At 37.8% G+C, this 18,234-nt stretch overlaps 1 protein-coding gene across 6 annotated transcripts; it reads right to left on the bottom strand.

Moving 5' to 3' along the window:
* Positions 1 to 432: 432 nt before the first annotated feature.
* On the bottom strand, positions 433 to 16,418 carry LOC116247748 (PH, RCC1 and FYVE domains-containing protein 1-like). Of its 6 annotated transcripts, none has more exons than XR_007572482.1 (13): positions 15,686 to 16,418; positions 14,219 to 14,305; positions 13,215 to 13,298; positions 13,031 to 13,117; positions 10,344 to 10,538; positions 8,127 to 10,259; positions 7,351 to 7,497; positions 5,955 to 6,355; positions 5,353 to 5,675; positions 5,026 to 5,104; positions 4,754 to 4,934; positions 1,602 to 1,733; positions 433 to 681 (listed from the first exon to the last, which is right to left on the bottom strand). XR_007572482.1 is itself a non-coding variant. In XM_031620047.2 (9 exons), the coding sequence occupies exons 1-9, from the start codon at positions 15,740 to 15,742 to the stop codon at positions 5,576 to 5,578; spliced, it is 3,291 nt and encodes a 1,096-aa protein (XP_031475907.1). In that variant the 5' UTR covers positions 15,743 to 16,418; the 3' UTR covers positions 5,119 to 5,575. The 6 variants fall into 6 exon arrangements, 1 of the variants encoding a protein (XP_031475907.1); XR_004170895.2 differs by having other exon boundaries at positions 5,026 to 5,109; XR_004170894.2 differs by having other exon boundaries at positions 4,582 to 4,934; positions 5,026 to 5,109.
* Positions 16,419 to 18,234: the final 1,816 nt, after the last annotated feature.

Here is an 18,234-nt window from a genome sequence, read left to right on the forward strand (position 1 = left end):
AGAGGTCTAAAGTGAATTTTGTTAGTTTGAAAAAACAGGAACAGTGGATTTTTTCTTTCGTATCAGTAGTTTACATTCTTATTAATTTAACTGACCATTTTTGTTTTCCCCTTATTTGACAGTGTTTTCATATAAAATATAACCCGTTCCAAGAAAATTGCAAAAGCTGTTTGAAACTGAATGTCTTTACCATTTTCACGTGATTTGGTGACAATATGTGTGATTTAAGTTGGTTTGGTCGGTATGCTTAGTCTTCCTTCAGTAGCACGTTTTCTTAGAGCACGCGTGCGCGCGAGAGATAGAGCTATACCCGCAAACGTCCTGACTAAACATCTCCTTATGCAGCATTGTGCTCACTTGTTATTTATTGTTTGATAAGTTGGCTGCAACCAGGACGGCATCACGTGTGCTTGTGAAGAAAGCCAAAAGAGATACCCGAAAATACAGAACCTTTTTTATATAAACTAATAGCTGAAATGCATTTTTCATTTGACATAAATTGCAACTGTACAAACATTTACCCAAATCTCAAAGATGGATAAGAAACTACATAATTCTGACAACATACAATAAAAAAATCCTGGAAGACAGTCTGTATGAAATCAGGCGCACCGGACTAATCCCCTTGAGTTTGTGACATTTTGTTTCTGCTGCAAGCTTTCATCACGCATCACCTACAACCTGAAAGTAAGTAGTAACAATGTGTCAGCCAAAACTAAGCGGAAAGCAATAGTTCAGGATTAACATAAAACATTTTAATGAAAAGAAGTGGTCATGAAGTGTTGTTCTTAACAATCATGCGCTACTTTTAACAACAGGAAGAAGAAAAAGCTTCGACTGAAAGGAATTTTAACAAATCATTTGTCGACCACATATAAGTCAATGTTCCTGGGTGCAAATCACATTCAGTTAGATAAATGTCCAGCACTTGAAAATTATGGCTAGGAATATAACAACCCCCACTTCTGAAACCTCCAAATGAAGCATCTGAAACTTAACTGGCTGCTATCCGCTTTCTCTCCCCGCCCTAATGAACCGTTCCTTGACCCCTTTCCCGTCCTGGTTGAATCAACAAAACATAAATCGCTTTTCTTGCTTGCGGAGTGAAAAGTGCCCGAGCGTAGTTCAGCGCTCGGGCTACAGAACGTGCCCACAAAGGTCTCGCGCCCCTGTGAGTGGATGAGAAGAAGAAGCAGGGGCCGCCCGGGATCCATGGGTTGGACCACAGGCTACAGTCCTTCCACAACAAGAGAAGGGCAGCGTCCTCGTTGTCGGACCAGAACAAGAAACGGGAGCTAGTCGTTCCCACCTGGAGCATATTTTCGTCATGACCATGTATTTTTTGAACTTGCAAGTCCCATACATTAGACTATTGACCTGAGGCTGACACATCACCTAATAATCACAGAATAAGCATAAAAGCCCCCTAAGTCTTGCTGGCTTGTCATTGTTGTGACATTTCAAGTATTCATGAGCAATATGTAGTGTAACATTCAAAACTAGGATGAAGTACTTGCTAATAGTTTGCCCGAAATGCTGAAAGAAAAATTGTGTATCGTTTAGCTGATCAAGTCTTAGTCTGAGGAAAATTAGTGACTTACCCTTCAACCATGATTTCTTTGATGTGCGTTATGCAAGAAGTACCATGCCTTAGCATTTCAAATATAGTTGTTATATAGTAGTAGAAGTCTCACATTCCATCTTCAATAGATCAAAATAATTTCTTGGATGCCCTGTAATATAATCAATGACAATTTGCAGATTATGTCACATGGGTATGGGTGTGCCCAGGGTGCAGAATAGTTTCAAAAAACATGGGTACAGGATATGGCCATACACAAATATACAACAAGTCTTTAAACAAACAACCTCGTATTCATATGATAAAATGACACTAACGGATAAATATAAACAAAACCTGATAAAATCAAAAAAGCAAGCGACAAACAGACTTTAAAATAAGATCATAAGAGCCAAAGGCCCAAATCAGATCACATTCATATATTCATATGATAAAAACACTAACAGACTTCAAGATTACATATTTAGCTGATAAAAAATAAGCATGTAAACTGGCAATCTTACACATATACACAATACAAAACACAGCACAAAGTATAAACATAATCCGAAAGAAACAAAGTATAAACATAAAGAAGTCCCATGACAATAACACAAATCATCATATCCGCGTATCGACAGTTCACAGACTCCATACTTAAATATATACACGAAAACAAAACAGCCACAGTTTAGAGACTCCATACTAAAATATATACACAAACACAAAACAGATAAGATAAATCATCATAGAAATCATGTCATAAATGCCATTTTTCACATAGATTACTACACCCTGAAAAAGACATCATAACATTTAAATGTGAAAAATCTCATGAATAACACCTATGACATGATAAAATTAAGGTGAGGATAAATTTGAGTTTGTTTTCGCAACAAAGACTGAAATTGCTCATCAACAATTCAAAATAGTTAAGAATGAATGACAGCCACACATTAATGAAAAGAACTCACAAGTCAACAAAAAAACAACGATTACATGGTTATAACAAACAGTATATTCGTACCAAACATCATTCAAGCTTCATTTGCATCCAAGAAGCCCTCAAATCTCATGGAACCAAGAGGAATATGATTGCATTTTCTAGCTTACCTAAGGATTCAGAAATTCTGAGGCACAGAATATAGCATCAATTTCTCCATTTTTGTATATACCCAGACAAAATTGAGCACAGTTTGTTGTACTTTAAATGGAGCCAAATGTGTAAACTATTTTAATTATTCAATGATGTCGGCAAGCCAGTCATAAATGCCATATCTGCCTACTCTTTCTCTTATTTTTGGTAGATCCTCTTGTATTGGTGGAAGACTCAGCTTGAGAAATATTTTCAGCTGGTGAATATGCATGTGTTAGCCAAGATTGCATACATCACCTTAATGAGGAGTGTCATTTTTGCGGTTGTAAAAAGAGTTTGTTGTTGGCTTGATACAGCACTCTTAATGTCTCCCACTGTAGTATCTCCAAAACATGTTCATAATACTTACATGTAAGCAATTTATTTACAGTCTGATATTTTTGTACGTATTCCACCCACACATCATTCTGAACCACAGCATTAAGATTCCATCTAAATTCAGGAGTAAACACCATTTCATCCATAATAGATAGAATCAGTCTTGCATGCTTAAGTTTGATCCTCATTTTCTCCAGTGTATAAGATGGGCCATAAGTTTGGATCATTATCCCCTTCACCTCTTTCATAGTACAGTCCCTCAAATTACCTTGGATTCTCACATCTCACTAACGTGGGTTTATTCTAGCATATAGTCAAACAAATATTATCACCCTAAATAAGTTTGTCCTTTATAACCTTGAAAAATCATTTTTTCACACACTTCAAAGTTCAAACCATACATTTGAAGAAAGCTGCACACGATGTAATACGACCTTAATCAACAAAAATCATCGATGCATGTGTTTCAACAGGTATCAATAGGCATCATATACCGGACACATGCATGACTTGAAAGCTGCATGATACAACCTATACTTTATCCGCTATACTCCTAAAGTCATCATGCTGAATGCTAGTTGTTGCTGACAATAAAATAGTTTCAAGGTTAGATTCCAATTCATAACCAGTTATTGGCTATATGCGTTCCAAATGGTAGGTGAATTTTCCAGATGCATGCTTACATGTTTTGAGCTCACACTGACACTATGCAAGTTAGATTTGGGGAAAGTTTGAAGATTTATCAAGAAGAAAATAAATGGTGTATACAAATTAATAGACAAACTAAATTTTATAGATGAAACTCAGTCATTGGCCAAAAGAAACTCTTTGATCATATTTCAAGAAACTAGAACTGGAATAAAGAATAAGATGAAGCATTTTCACAAAGCAAGGAACTTCACAGCTTGTCAATATGATTCAGTTACCAAAGATTCAAACACCTGACGAAGTGGTTGTCGTATACATGGCACGAGATTGACCTACAGCTTGAAGGGCTCGGACCAAGTTTATTTTCTGTACAAACTGCTTTTGTACTATTGACACAAGTACTACTGCTGCTTATCATGTCTAGCATGCATGTGGATATTAGATGCAATTTTACATGATAGAGCTGGACAAAGAGTCTGTTGTCTTCTTCATGCTATGCGACTCATTGATGTGTTATTCTTCTGCAGCTGTAAACAATATCATGACGGCTCAACAGCTTAATCTTAACAAACTTTATATCTTCCATTGGCTAGAGGAAAGCTACATGAGAACTTCCAAACTGGATTCGGTGAGCAATGATTCAAACAAGTGAGAAAATACGCAATCATATTCAAGTAGAACATCCAATCATTCTCAAGTAGAACAGACGTGTTTCCAATGTAACCAGCATAAGCATATGAGGAAACAAAAATTAGAATGTCGATACATAAAACCATCCAATGGCAGTGAATCCCATTGACAACGTAGATATAGACACAAACGAAAGCAAGAAAACATAGAAAATAGACAAATGGCAGCAACATAAGTAAGAGACGAAAGTGAGAGAAAGAGGCCAAACATGGGCTGAGAAGGAGGCCCCCTTGGCACTAAGCAGGTGGTGGTGCTCCTCCAAATTTCAGCCAATTAATGAGAAATAAGGAAGCAAGATGTTACTGGTGCCCATTTAGGAGGAAGGATCAACATTGATGAAATGCTTTGCGAGGAAGGAGGTGAAAAGGAGAAAGGAGTACCGGTCTCTGCCTTCCAGACGAGAACCAACAAGGGTTCAAGGAGAAAAAGAGAAGACTGAGCAAGCTCCGAGGAATATCAATTCAAAATGCATGGAAGTGGTGTTCCATGTGTTCTATGTCCAAACTTTCATTTATATGTAGCTGAAATCTGAACATGACTATTTCCACGAATGTGCTCATACTGAAATTAGAACAATGACAAATTTGTGACATTAAACAATACTTAATCAACAATTAGTTCAACTGATTCAATCAATCTAAAAACGAGTTACCAAAAATTCGGTTTCATTTGATTCAGTACTTCATCGATCCCATAGCGATCTGAGTAAAGCCAGGCACCAGGTTTGCCAACTGTACTGGAGATGCATGATAGTTATAAAATAAGCAGTCAGATCCGAACAAAAATTGGACAAGAAAAGCTCTGTATAGCTATCATTTAATAAGTAGAGTACAAGATGAAATTTGTACAAGGTTTCAATTTTTAGCTCATTATATTTTTAATCAATGTACAAAGCAGAGAACTTCTTCTATGGAAATCCTATGTTACAACAATGTTGGAAAACCAACAGAAAAAAAGAGGGGGTGTTGGTTTCAGAGACCTGCTGTACCAATGCCATGGGAGTTCATTCTAATTGCTCCCTTATCACTACACCCAAAAATTGCTGTCAACGTACTGAACTTGTTAATGTGAATGAGCAAGAATATATTTTTGCACTTGCTGGTTTAAGAAAGACCAGTATCTGAAATGCCCGGATCACATCTTCTTACCAGCATAACTGCTTTATCTGAATACCATATATCTAGAATCAGGTGTTTGTTTTTTCATGTATTAGTAGTTCCTACAACATTGTACTTATGGTGCACGTTTAACCGATTTTCTGCCCACCAGATCTCTGCTTCCTCTTCGGTGAATCGCTTTCGACTGCAACATGGAACACAGTAACAACATTGTAAGAAAGAAGGTACCTTTGCAAAGAGGGACAGAACCAGAAATTTAATGTAATGGGATCATTATTATATCAATCTCAGAAAGCCATGGAGGCTACTTTTGAAAAAAATCAATGGACAACTTAGCTTTCTAAACTTCAGGGGTCTGCACCAGTGTCCTGGAGCTGTTTTCAGAGGTTTCATCTTGACCTCAGAAAATCTATAGGAAACCTATAATACAAAATATAGGTCCAGGCATCCATAAAAAAAGTACCTGAATCTCACACGTTTGAGGTCTGTCCGGCCATCTGGTAGGGCCATGAGTGTGATATATACTCCAGGCTCATCTTGCTCCACCCATTCTGAGAACGGTGGATGCACATCATCTATTTTCAATGTTTTTCTGCCATTCTGGCTGTGCTCCCTGTTCTCAGGCTCTTCATCATTAACCAGAGCAGTACCGTGCTGTTGCATATCCAGTGGAGATGCACTTATGGGCCAGTCATTAGATGAATAGGTGATGCTGTATTTATTGTTCATATGTTCCAGAATGGATGGCAAAAGTAAGTTATCCTCGAGAGACCAGTCATCGCTGATCTCTGCTTCCATATGAGATGAAAGCCTCTTACTAATGTTAATTTCTTTTTCACCTGCAAATTTGTCTGGTATGTCCACCTGTAAGTGCAGGAAAAACAAGTAGCACTATCAGAATCACTTTCTAATTGTTTTTGTGACTATACATGAAAAGGCATCATATTTAGCAAATTTACTCCAAAGACAATCCTTGAATGTTATCCCCCATTCTAAAAGAATTTCAACCAACGAAACCAAAAAGGAAAGAAGAGTACAAACTCCAAAAAAACCTTACAGATTTGTCATTTAAGAAAATTTGGTCTTTATACTGCTTTTTTTCATTAAAATTAGACAATTAAGCTTGATGTTATCAGCTTAAGAAGTGTGAGTCTAAAGTTTCCATAACCCTCAAGATGCTACACCTTTTTCCTTTGCATGTGTAAAGTTCTCATCACATGACAGAAATATATGATGCACAAATATAGAGAGCAAGCAACAAGTAAACTCATATCAGGCATGGCCAGCTATTACAAACAGTATAACATAGAAGGCATATGAAAGTAATGAAGTTCAAGGCAGTAGCAAAAGGAAGACCAAATAAGGGTTGGATGGATACATGAAAAGATGCATAATGCTTGAAGGAAAGATGCATAATGCTTGAAGGTCAAAGACTGAACAAGATGAATAGGATCACCAATCCAGGATCATGCATAGCATCATGCAAGAGTCACCTTGCCAGTGATAAAAACAGAACATTCACAAGAAATTCATCAACATTTCATTCTTTCTGGAATTAAAAACAGGAAGATGCAAAGTGATATGTAACCATATGTTAGTAGGGTTACAAACTGGCCAGATCTGGAACCTTTGAATACATTTGCTATTGGGTCAGAATTGGTTCTGGTACAGCCATATGTGCCAAAACTTCCTTACTGGATCCAGCAGCACCAGATGTGTCAGACATGGTCAGTCATAGAAAAATTAACACAGAATAGGCAGTCATAAAGTTAGACTTGTTTATACTGAACATCAGAATCACATCAAAATAGAAGTCACGTTGCAAGATAATGCTAAAACCACACAATGAAAAGCCTTACTCGAGCTGTCAATACTTTAAGGACATCTTTCGCTGCTTTACACTTTGCAACTTCTTCACTTGCAAGTGACCAAATTTCTTTGATTCCCTTTTTGTACTGCTGAATTTTCTCATCTTTCATTTTACACTGTTCCTCCAGGTTCTTGGCCTATCCAAAAATCCAATATCATGAGAATAATTAAAATACCATCTGAAGAGAAGAATAATGTTATAGGTGTAGAAAGGACTTCATGTAGCTCTTTCATATAGCCTCATATTAATAACAATACGAAGCAAACTCTCCACCAATCATCAGTAAAAGTTAAACAAGAAACAGGGTAAAGGCTAGGCTAAAGAGACTTTGCACCAGTCACCAACAAGCATCATGAATCAAGAAGAAATTATGACAAAGACTAGAAGGGTCGCCTGCAGAAGGTTAACTGGACGCCAAGTTGGAAACTTGGTTTCACTTAAATTCTTGTAAACTTCTTGTCACAACTTCTAGAGGAAGACCTTTTTTGTTTATAAAAATTCTGAAAATTATAATTAGCAGGAAAAGCCACAAAAGCTTTACGATCTCACAATGTAAAAAAGGTCCAGTTTAAAAGTTAATCAGAAGGACCCCTGAGTCTCATGCCCCAAGATCAAAACAAAGATGAAAAGATGAAAAGAATAAAAGAAAAATAAGAAATAACTGCTTCAGGATCGTAAAATTCCAGTAAATCACAAACTAAACTAAGCAAGAAAAAAAGGAAAAAGGACAATAATGAGTGCTAACTGTTGCATAAGAAAATTTACCTCAACTCTAAGTCGTTGTACTTCCTCAATAAGCTGTAAAGTAAAATCTTTTTTTTTCACATCTTCAAATCCTTGGAAGGTTGGGTATGCTGCATTTGGGATTAAGCTCTGCCATCTATTCTCATATGAAGGAGAAGGTGCAACAGCTTCTTTCTTGGAATGAGAGATAGAAAGGGTGGAAACCTCTCTAAATGCAGTAAAATGCTTGGGGCATTTCACCTGCCCCCATCGTTTTGTACCAGAGGAGAATGATGCAAAGGGACTAAGCAATTCCACCTCTCTACCATGCCTCGAGCTCTTCCCTTCATAACGTTGCAGTTCCTCATGACCACAAATCCTTGGAGAGAATATCTGTGACATTGCAAATGGTGCTTCTGACTTGGGAAGTTTTAAACTGGAAATGGACAGCTTATTCATCAGAGAATACTGTTCGGAACTAGGTGTTTCCTGAGCAGATTCAGCACTTGTAGTACTCCTTAATTGAACAAAACATGAACCACATACTCTGTATGGCTTACTTTTGTTTGGTGCTAAAGATGCATTAATAGCCTTCTTGCTGCTACATGCATGACAGAATGTGAAACCACAGTTGTAGCAATGATGTTTCTTCCTAGTAAAGCCAAATCCTATTCTGCATCCAGAGCATGATGATCGATCATTTCTTGAAATAGTTCTATGACAACAGACCACTGCAGTGAAACTTGACCCACAGCTGATACTTCTAACGTCTCTATCTTTGAGTCCATCTACCAAAGATGGGGAGTTCCTGTCTTCAACATCACCCAATCCTAACCTTCCATTTGCACCCTTTCCCCATGTGTAAACATTACCTTTTGATGTCAAAACTGCCACATGATATGAACCTGAGGAAATCTCTTTGACAGACTCATGTTTTAATGCACTGTCAACACATGCAATAGTCCCATTTTTTGCATTTGGATTCCCCAGCTGTCCATGAACTGAACTTCCCATGGTGAAGACTCTGCCAGAAACAGTTAATGATACAGTCATTGCTCGTCCACATGAAACTTGAAGAAAGTCATGTTTTGCAAGTGATGCCACACAGGTGGGAAACAACTTCCTTTCTTTATCAGCATGCCCAAGTTTTCCTTTATCACCATCACCCCATGTAAATAACTTCCCACCTGAAGGGTTAACATTTGAATTGTTGTGATGAATTTCCACTATAGCGGCAGTATGCCATGGGCCACAAGACACTGATTTTACCTTTAATCCCTTCAGGGATTGTACTTCCCTTGGTTGTGCACTGCTTTTAAGATCACCATGACCAAGAGCTCCAAAAGCTCCTTCACCAAATGTAAACAACTTCCCAGAAGAAGAAACAAGGGCTGTATGACAATCCCCACAGGCAATGCTTGAAATGAAGATGCCCTCCAATTGTATCTTAAGGGGTAGCCAAATGTTCCTGTTGCTTTTGTTATTTGAAGGATCAAGACCATGACCAAATCCACCCCACATGTAAACTTCACCAGAATGTGACAAGGCACAAGTGTGGAATTCTCCGCATTTCACTGACTGTACATTTATATCAGAAAGGGATTCAACAATCTTTGGACAAGATACATCCATGTCAATTTTGTGGCCTAATCTGCCACCACTCTCTTTGCCCCAACAGAAGACTTCCCCCTTCTTGGTAACAAGTGCTGCATGATTTTTTCCGCAAGAAATACTAAATACATCTAATGTCATGGCTGATTCTAGTAACTTTGGAAATAAAGAATCAGCCTGCAATCCAAAGGAGCCATATGCTCGAACTGGTGCACCCCCTAAAATGGATCCCATTATCCCTTCTCCCCACACCAACACATCATTTAGGTTGTCCTTTTCATCAACCAGATAAGCATTGCTGGCACAGCTAACTGCACTAGACAAGCTCATCCGACACCCTTCACCTTTTGTACTTCCACTTGTCTGTTCTGCATGATAGCTTGGTTCAACCAAGTGAGAACCTGGAAGCATGTAATCAGTTAAGGAACCCATAACAGGGGATGGGACATTTTCTGACAAAGACCAGATCCTCGGGGACAACTGAAGGCCATCAGAGAAGCACTTCCCTGTGGATGATACCAAAGGGCTACCACATAAACTGTGTACCTTCAATCGCTCAGTTTCCTGCAAATATGAACCAATGATCAATATGTTTGGGACCTTGGTGCTAGCAGACTATAATAATTTCAAATTTCATGGGCAGTGAACCTGTGAAACTTCAGTTGATCCTCTGAGAACTTCGGGAATATGCTTCTTTCGAGAATAGCTGGATGGGCTATTAGAGTAAGACCGAGCACCTCCATCATTTCTCAAATTTGAAGAAACTTTCCAATGATTTGAACCAGAAACCAGTGATTTCAGACCTAGATACCAAGATTCTGCCTGTTCCTTGTCTTTACATATCTAGGGAAAAAAGAATGGCAATGCCACACCTTCATGTAAGCTATATATACACATAGGAACAAATACTGCTGAAAAATGTTTCTTTTGCATGGGTGTCTCCCGATGCATAAGCAACTCGACCATGACTATCTTTCCAAATAATAAAAAGAAAAATCTAGAATTATAATGATAGCAGCAGCAACAACAACAAAACAACAATAATAATAAGACAGGTAATATGTGAGGAAGTACCTTTCTGTTTACAACATCCAGGAGCCACCAAGGAATAGTTTTGCAAAATGTTTGGCTTTTTTTCTTTCTTTTTGATGGTTGGTGAAACCGCTGAACTTTTTGCATGTGTCAAACTTGCCGAACAGGGAGGTGCATCTTCTAAATCCCTTGGCTGGTTTCCCTAGGGGAGTGTTTGATGGTGGAGACCAAGGACAACTTATCTTGGGTACCTTATTCTTTGTAAAGCTTATCCAGGATAAGCTATTTCTGGAGTGAAATGTGTTGTCTTTAACAGGAGAATGCCCTAGCCAATCGTTAAGAGGCAGGGTTATATTTCACCAGGAGAATACCCAAGCTAATTTTGCATAGGTCTTCACCATAATTGACTTCTGGTTCCATCGCAACAACTATAAGTTGTCCCCAAGGTTTCACTTGATTATCATGTTATTCAAGAACCAAGGATGGGAAAGAGCTTCAGACATGATAGGAGAGTATAATGGTACATCCTTGACATTCCACATGATGTCCTTTTCTTTATATCTATTCCACAAGACATGCTACCCCTATGAGGGAGTTTCCCTTTGTGTTGAAGGACATTCTATTCTTACATAATAAAACTGGAAACCTTGTCAAAATTGCAATCATATGGTATCTTATGTACTAAAATGAGCTTGTCCGCGATATAAGAAGAATTTTAAGGGCAAATTAGTTACCAGAATTCACTGGAAAAGTAAAACTTCGAAAATTATATATTGTGGCAAGATCCATCTACCATGACATTGTAGAAAGCTATACAAACGGTGCTTTTGTTTGTTTTCGATGCAATGGAGGAAAGATAAATGCAGTTCCTAAACTAGTTGCTCGTCTCTACATTTGTTGCTGATATCATTTGTATCGGAAGCCATGTAATCGAGTACATGGGAGATCTCCAAAGAAGAACAGCCGTTCTTGGACAAATTCAAAAAACATGATATCAAAATTATAAAAAGAAAAAAGAGCAAGCAGGAAGGAAAATAAATATCTTTGTATAAACTTAACTTATCAAATCTCAATAATATAAACACATTGTTGATCCATGGAGAAGGCATGGTTACCCAGTGTACCAACAAATACCAAGTAAATCCCTAGAAGAAGCTGCTCAATAAATAATCAGAGTACCTAGCAAGCAACATTTGAAAAGATAATATATAATAACAATGGGTGGATAGACTGGCCCAATCGGCCAAGGTTTTTTGCCTTTTGGTACAAAGAACTTTATTATTGACAGAAAAGCATCTTGTTGTTGAAGACCTGAAATTACATCAGCAGTGTTTCTAAGATGAAGTGTAGCACTTTCTAATGTAGGATAAGATGTTTATTATGGTAAGATGCTACAGGATACGATGGAGGGACCGTACCATTCGAGCTTCTTTTCATGCTTTTCCAGGAGGTCTGAAGACAGCAGCAATCAATGGGATTTCCCTAATTTTCCCCTCCTGAAAATGAAAGGAAGAACGTGAAATTCCTTTTCCTTTCTGCAGGGACCAGGAGATTGGATCTAGCCATAAGAACATGGCTTGGTATAAATAACTCATTTCTTGGTCTCCGACCCCCTCAGCCACTACAAGCGCCCCCCGACCAGTGCAATGGGATGTGTCTATTCATGTATATCGACTCAAGACGGGAGCAGGTTTGAAAAAGGATCTTAGAGTGTCTAAGGTTGGGTCAGGTTTTGACACGAAATGATTCCATTGGACTCACTAAATGGAGACACTATTTTTATGCTATGAAGGCCGACATAGCAAAGTTTCTGGCCATATACCATAAGTAACCTTAGTGCATTATCAGAAATTGATACATGTGAATCATTCTCAATGGGGATATGCAAGCTTTGGATATAATGGGAACATCAACATGCCACAGTATGCTAAATTTATGTACATCTAAATGAATGGTCTAACATTAGAACCTTGACTGATGTACTCCAACAGGATTTCCAGAGCTTGTTTGTTTACCACCTTTTACATCACAGATATTTCATTAACATTAGTGAAATACCAGATTCACAGAATTTCATGCATGATTTTGTTACACGATCACACTTCTTAGTTAATTCCAAGAACTGCATAGGCATGGTTTTGTTTTCATACAGACACATGAGATAAGTCACATTCTTATAAAGAAACGAGGCATCATACACTACAGGAACACTCTTCAGTACTATATTAGAGGAGGAGATAAGATACGAGGCCAAGGAAAAATGTTTATGCAGGTCTTTCGGAGAGTATAAAGTGAAAGCTTACCAGGTCAAGTGACTTCTGGCCATTCCCATAGATCAGCGAAAACGATTGATACAAATTCTCTGGTCGAGTCTGTTGCTGAAAGTTTACCTATAGGCCAAAAAATAGAAGCTGATTTTGTGCTAAACTTTAAAATACATCAAATGATTCATCTACATCATAAGTAAATCTAGTTATGTGTTCCAACCTGACCACGAATTACATTTGTAATAGAGCCTATCTTGACATGTTTCTCTTCATTGCCAGCAAGCCATACCAGGTATTTCTCATCCTGGAGACAGAAAAGGGAGATAGTTCTCCTGAGATAACTTTCACAAGGAAAGCAAACCTTTCAAAGTCAATTCCAAGAGGAAACTACATAATCAAATGAAGCATCTCAGGAAAGATGATTACTACATGTAAGAAAATCCATTTAGAACTTTGTCCATTTCTCTTACTAAGACTTGAACTTCTTAAATTTAAATTCGTTCAAACTTCAAAGGAATGACTTGTGCAAAATGAACAGTACAAATATTCTACGAGAAGTACAAGAGGTTCCATTTACATTTCCTTGATGTCAAAATCAGGGCTACAGGTGTCAATTTCAGCCATATATTGGCAATGAAAAATCTTGAATTGTTAGTAGATTTCATGAAACTCTTGGTCACTAAACAATGAGAGAAAATGACGAATATGGGAAAGAAAAAAACCTACATTAGTGCATGATTTTAACTTTCATATTATTTTCCTAATATCACACAACAAAATTGTAAATATTTCAAAATATCAATAAGATCTGTTACTATGGTCAAACAGGAAAAATGGGAAAGCAAACTCAGATTGTGAACTACTGGAACCCCCTATCAAAAGCTGCATGAAAACTTTTTATGAGAAAGGGAAACTAAGACAAGTAACTTAGATTAGCTCTAGATTTAACCATTATTAGCTAGGTGTCATATGCACCGTAGTCAGTCATCATGAGATTGTGTAACAAACAGAAAGACATTGAAGGTTCTTACTTGTTAACAAGCTTAGGTAAACACAGAAAATAATCTATTTAAAATACATTTCAATAATCATTTTTATGAGGCCTCCTAAATATTTCTCAGACAGTCAACTTAACCAGATGCAACAGAAAAACCGATTAATTATGCATAACCACATCCAGTTAATATCCACAAGAAGATAGGTAGTCATCATGATGAACAATACCACAGATAGTCTGAAATGACACAGTTTAGGTTTCCCTCTCCTTCCATACTTCAGGAGGTGCGCACCTTTCTTTAAGGCAATAATGGCCTGCATCATGATAATGCTTAATTAGCAGAAGTATCAAATTACTTCATGTTGCTACACCGATAAGACACAAACTGCTCATGTTCAACTATTCAACAAAAAAAGGAAATCCAGAGTAGAAACATTAAAAGTAAAAACTTGAAACGTCAGTATCAGAGCCTTAAACAATAAAGCCACCTTTACATATATATATATATATAAATATATATATATATATATATATATATAAACACGTACATAAATATATATATATAAATACATACATACACATACATTGACAGCTAACCTTATTCGACATATGAAAGTGTGTGCAGTGTGTGTGTGTGTAACTGTGTATACATATATATATATACACACACACCTATGACGAAGAAGGTAAGTTGCCAACGTGGAAACAACTTAAATCCTGAGAGCGACAACTTCATATCAACCTTCTTCATTCCACCAATCTCCAAGAACCAGGATAGTGGACCACGTATCTCTCTCTCTCTCTCTCTCTCTCTCTCTCTCTCTCTCGCTCCTATCTACACACACACACACACACACACATATATATATATATATATATATATATATATATATATATATATATATATATATATATATATATATATATATTAACCTCGTCTTCGAGAATCTTGAGCGATCAAACTCCTTTGGCCATGTACAGGCATAGCTACTTCCACTTGTTCGCCAATATGAGTCAAGCGGTCCACGGAAGCAACGGGCTTTGCTCTTCTGAAGTAGTTCTTTTCTGCAGCTAAGGGAGCTGCTTCCAACCATATGATCAATAGCAGTGACAAGATTTTTTTTTTTAATGAACTTTTTATTCCTAAATGAAAAGGGTTAAGGTATCAACGTGAAACAAGTCATAATCAGAAACCAAAACGACTGTCTATCTCTTTACATACGAAAAGAACTCTCCCTGACAATCCGAATGGCAAGTCAGCTCTCAGCTGCCATTCTCCATCTCTACGAGTTGGGCATACATGATACCCAAGAAAATGAAGAAATAACATGAAAAATGGATCTGCATAAGAAAAAATAAAGTATAAAAGAACAATCTAACTTGAAACTGACTCATTTGTAAACCTGAATCCCCTTAAGACATGCAAGATTATCTCTTTATTGTACCCTATACTAAAAAATGAGACTTGCCCACCTAGAATTACTCTCATCCCAAAATACCATCAATGAAGAAGAAGCATTTCCTAGAGTTCGAATGGGCATAACGGTACGAATCTGCGAATACTATAAAATAAATGAATATTCTCACCTCATCCCATAACATTAAAAGCCAGGAAAAGGAAAGAACAACAGTACAGAGAACAAGATGGAGTTTTACAGCAGTTCTTGAAATAATACAAAAGAAAGGCCGGGGACCTGTTCAATGTCTCTTCTCAGAGGCGTGGCTCTTCCAGATTCACCACTGCCACCCATCTGCTTCACCTCATTGCACTGTTACCTATATTTTATTTCCTCCTCCTTTCTCAGACCAACATGCAGCAGAAGGAATGGTGATTGTTTACGAAATAGGAAACTTCGTTCTGTCGAGACAGAGATTCACAATGCAGACAGAGAAAGAGAGAGAGGTTTTCACTGTCCACAATGTGGATTTGCACGTGGCGAGCCAATCTGAACCAATACGCGTGTAAGAAAAGAGAGAGTGTGTGTGTGTAAGAGAGAGAGAGAAAGAGAGGAAGAGATTTCCTTTATGTTATACAATGGCTTCTGCGCTGCTTTTTGAACACTGTGCAGGGAAAAGAGGAGGGGGGGGGGAGAGAAGAGAGACAGGGAGAGAGCGACAGGGAGAGATATGGGGGTTATAATTTTTTAGTTTCCCCTTTCCTTCAAGTGAAAAGTTCCCGGATGAAGGCTATGGCTGCATGTGGGACTGTTGGCACTGCACATGGGGACCCCTCCCATTCAGGACGCCGCACTGTGGCTCCTCTTACGTACTCTCCGCTCTCGTAAGTCATAACCCACCCTTGACTTTTGCTACCGACTCTGCTCTTTCTCCTTCTCCTGCTTCTGCACCATCATTTCCCTTTCCATCCCCACCACCACCTCTCCAACTGCTCCCCGGCCTCTTCTTTCTCCCTCTCCCCATTGTATTGCCCGTCTTTTCACTTCTATGAAACCTTTCGTTTAATCTTTCCTGTCAAGTTCGAAAGAGAACCAGGTACTTAAACCCTCTTTAGAATGACCAGAACAAACTGCAATTTGCCATCCAACAAAAGCCACGCGCAGATTGTTCTTTTCTTACCTTCCCTTTTACAAAGAGATAAAAAGCAAATTTCAATTGACCCTTCAATAGACGGCGCATAGACCATCAAAAATAGACAGCTGAAAACAACACTCTGAGCGGTGATTGGCTGCCCCGTAATTTGATCGAACTGAAAGAATTCCGAAGGATAAAGCAAGGATCATTCCTTCAACATTATGGTACAAGGGTAAGCACGACTTTGGTCACATGGATGGTTGTCAAGATTTACAGCGGAAAAGAAGAACATGGATTTGGACTTAAGACTCAGGCGCTACGGTAACTCAAAAGTCTTTTTAAAGCAATCACTCGTGGAAGCCAGTAGGGACATATTGTATATAATAAGATCTTAAGACTCGAAGAATCAGAGTCAAGGCAGGCTGCGGCTGTCAAATGGGCAGCCACAGATCAAACCTTATGAATGCTGCCCATTGCCTGCTAAATTTTAAATGTATATACTTAAAGAGCTCTCCCGCGGCTATGAGAGAGAGAGATTGATTGAAGCTTTCGTACAATATCTTTATATCCTTAGTGATCTAAATCGCATCAACAAGTCCGGGACAGATTGTCTGTTTATACTATACTATATGCGCACAGATTTGTATAGATAGTCCACAAAATGCTGTACCTATTGGGATGACTGACTCCACGTTGGGAGGGGGAAAATAAATGTTCTTCTAATGTTTGTAATGATGATGAAAGAATCATTGGAAAGAAAAGATGATGAAAGAACGATTGGGAACTAGTTGTACTTTGTTTTCATGAGATATAATTTATATGCTATGATAATACATCTAATGTTGGTAGTTTTTTTTCTTTTTTTTGAAATGCCTGTTTAGTTTTGGTAGCCCCTTATGATTATGGAACAGTTAGTTAGGAATCTATAAACAATTAAAGGTTCAAAAGACGAGCATTATTTTAGTTAAGACTTCTTTGCACCCGCAGGGCTTAGAACTTGTTGCCTTGAAAAAAAAAATAGATAATGTTAAAATGGCGATATTCATGCTATTTTATTGAATTCCAACAGTTTTTGTTTTTTACTGCACCTAATCCATTTTGAAATTGTAAGGCTACAGCCATGCTATTTTATTAATATATTATAGATGTTCACACATGAAATTATATTGCATGTAATGTATATGTTATATAATTATTAAAATGTTATGTGGATAAAATTTAAAAACATAAGTGCCTACTTGAGCTTGGCTAGTCAGGAACAAGGTACAAGCCTATAAGTAATTTTTCACGGTAGGAAAAATTTGTACTGCTGTAATAATGTTTGATAATGCAAACAAGACCGTATAGTGCTACAATGTATTCTTGTCAAAGATCCCCTAGATATTTTTTCTTTTACTCAACACATTGATTTTTCGTTGCTAGCTTTGGTTTATAAGGCTTTCTCGTTGTCATTATACAAGTTTCTAGGCAGAGCTAAACCCTGTGGTTGTCGTTAACTAGCTTAGGCTCGCATTTGGTCAGTGAACGCGAAACATTTTGCAATACTGTTACCGACAGAAATGTCTGCCACCGACTTTTTAGCAACATGGATTTACTGTCACTAACCCATGTGGACAATTCCCTATTTTTGTGTTCCCGTTCAGTGATGGTGTCGATGTCTAACCCCTTCAAAACTTTTGATGAATCCTTCAACCTAAAGAGTTCACATCTT

The sequence above is a fragment of the Nymphaea colorata genome, chromosome 2 (genome assembly GCF_008831285.2).
Source record: "Nymphaea colorata isolate Beijing-Zhang1983 chromosome 2, ASM883128v2, whole genome shotgun sequence".
In the NCBI taxonomy this organism is placed as follows: Eukaryota; Viridiplantae; Streptophyta; class Magnoliopsida; order Nymphaeales; family Nymphaeaceae; genus Nymphaea; species Nymphaea colorata.

Bases quoted from the DNA above. Each gene is read 5' to 3' on its own strand.
- LOC116247748 (XM_031620047.2), bottom strand. From the start codon at position 15,742: ATGGGTGGCAGTGGTGAATCTGGAAGAGCCACGCCTCTGAGAAGAGAC. The intron at 13,299-14,218 runs GTATTGTTCATC...TTCTGTCTCCAG, and splicing joins GTCATTTCAGACTATCTGTG to GATGAGAAATACCTGGTATG. The intron at 7,498-8,126 runs GTAAATTTTCTT...ATTTTTGGATAG, and splicing joins TACAACGACTTAGAGTTGAG to GCCAAGAACCTGGAGGAACA.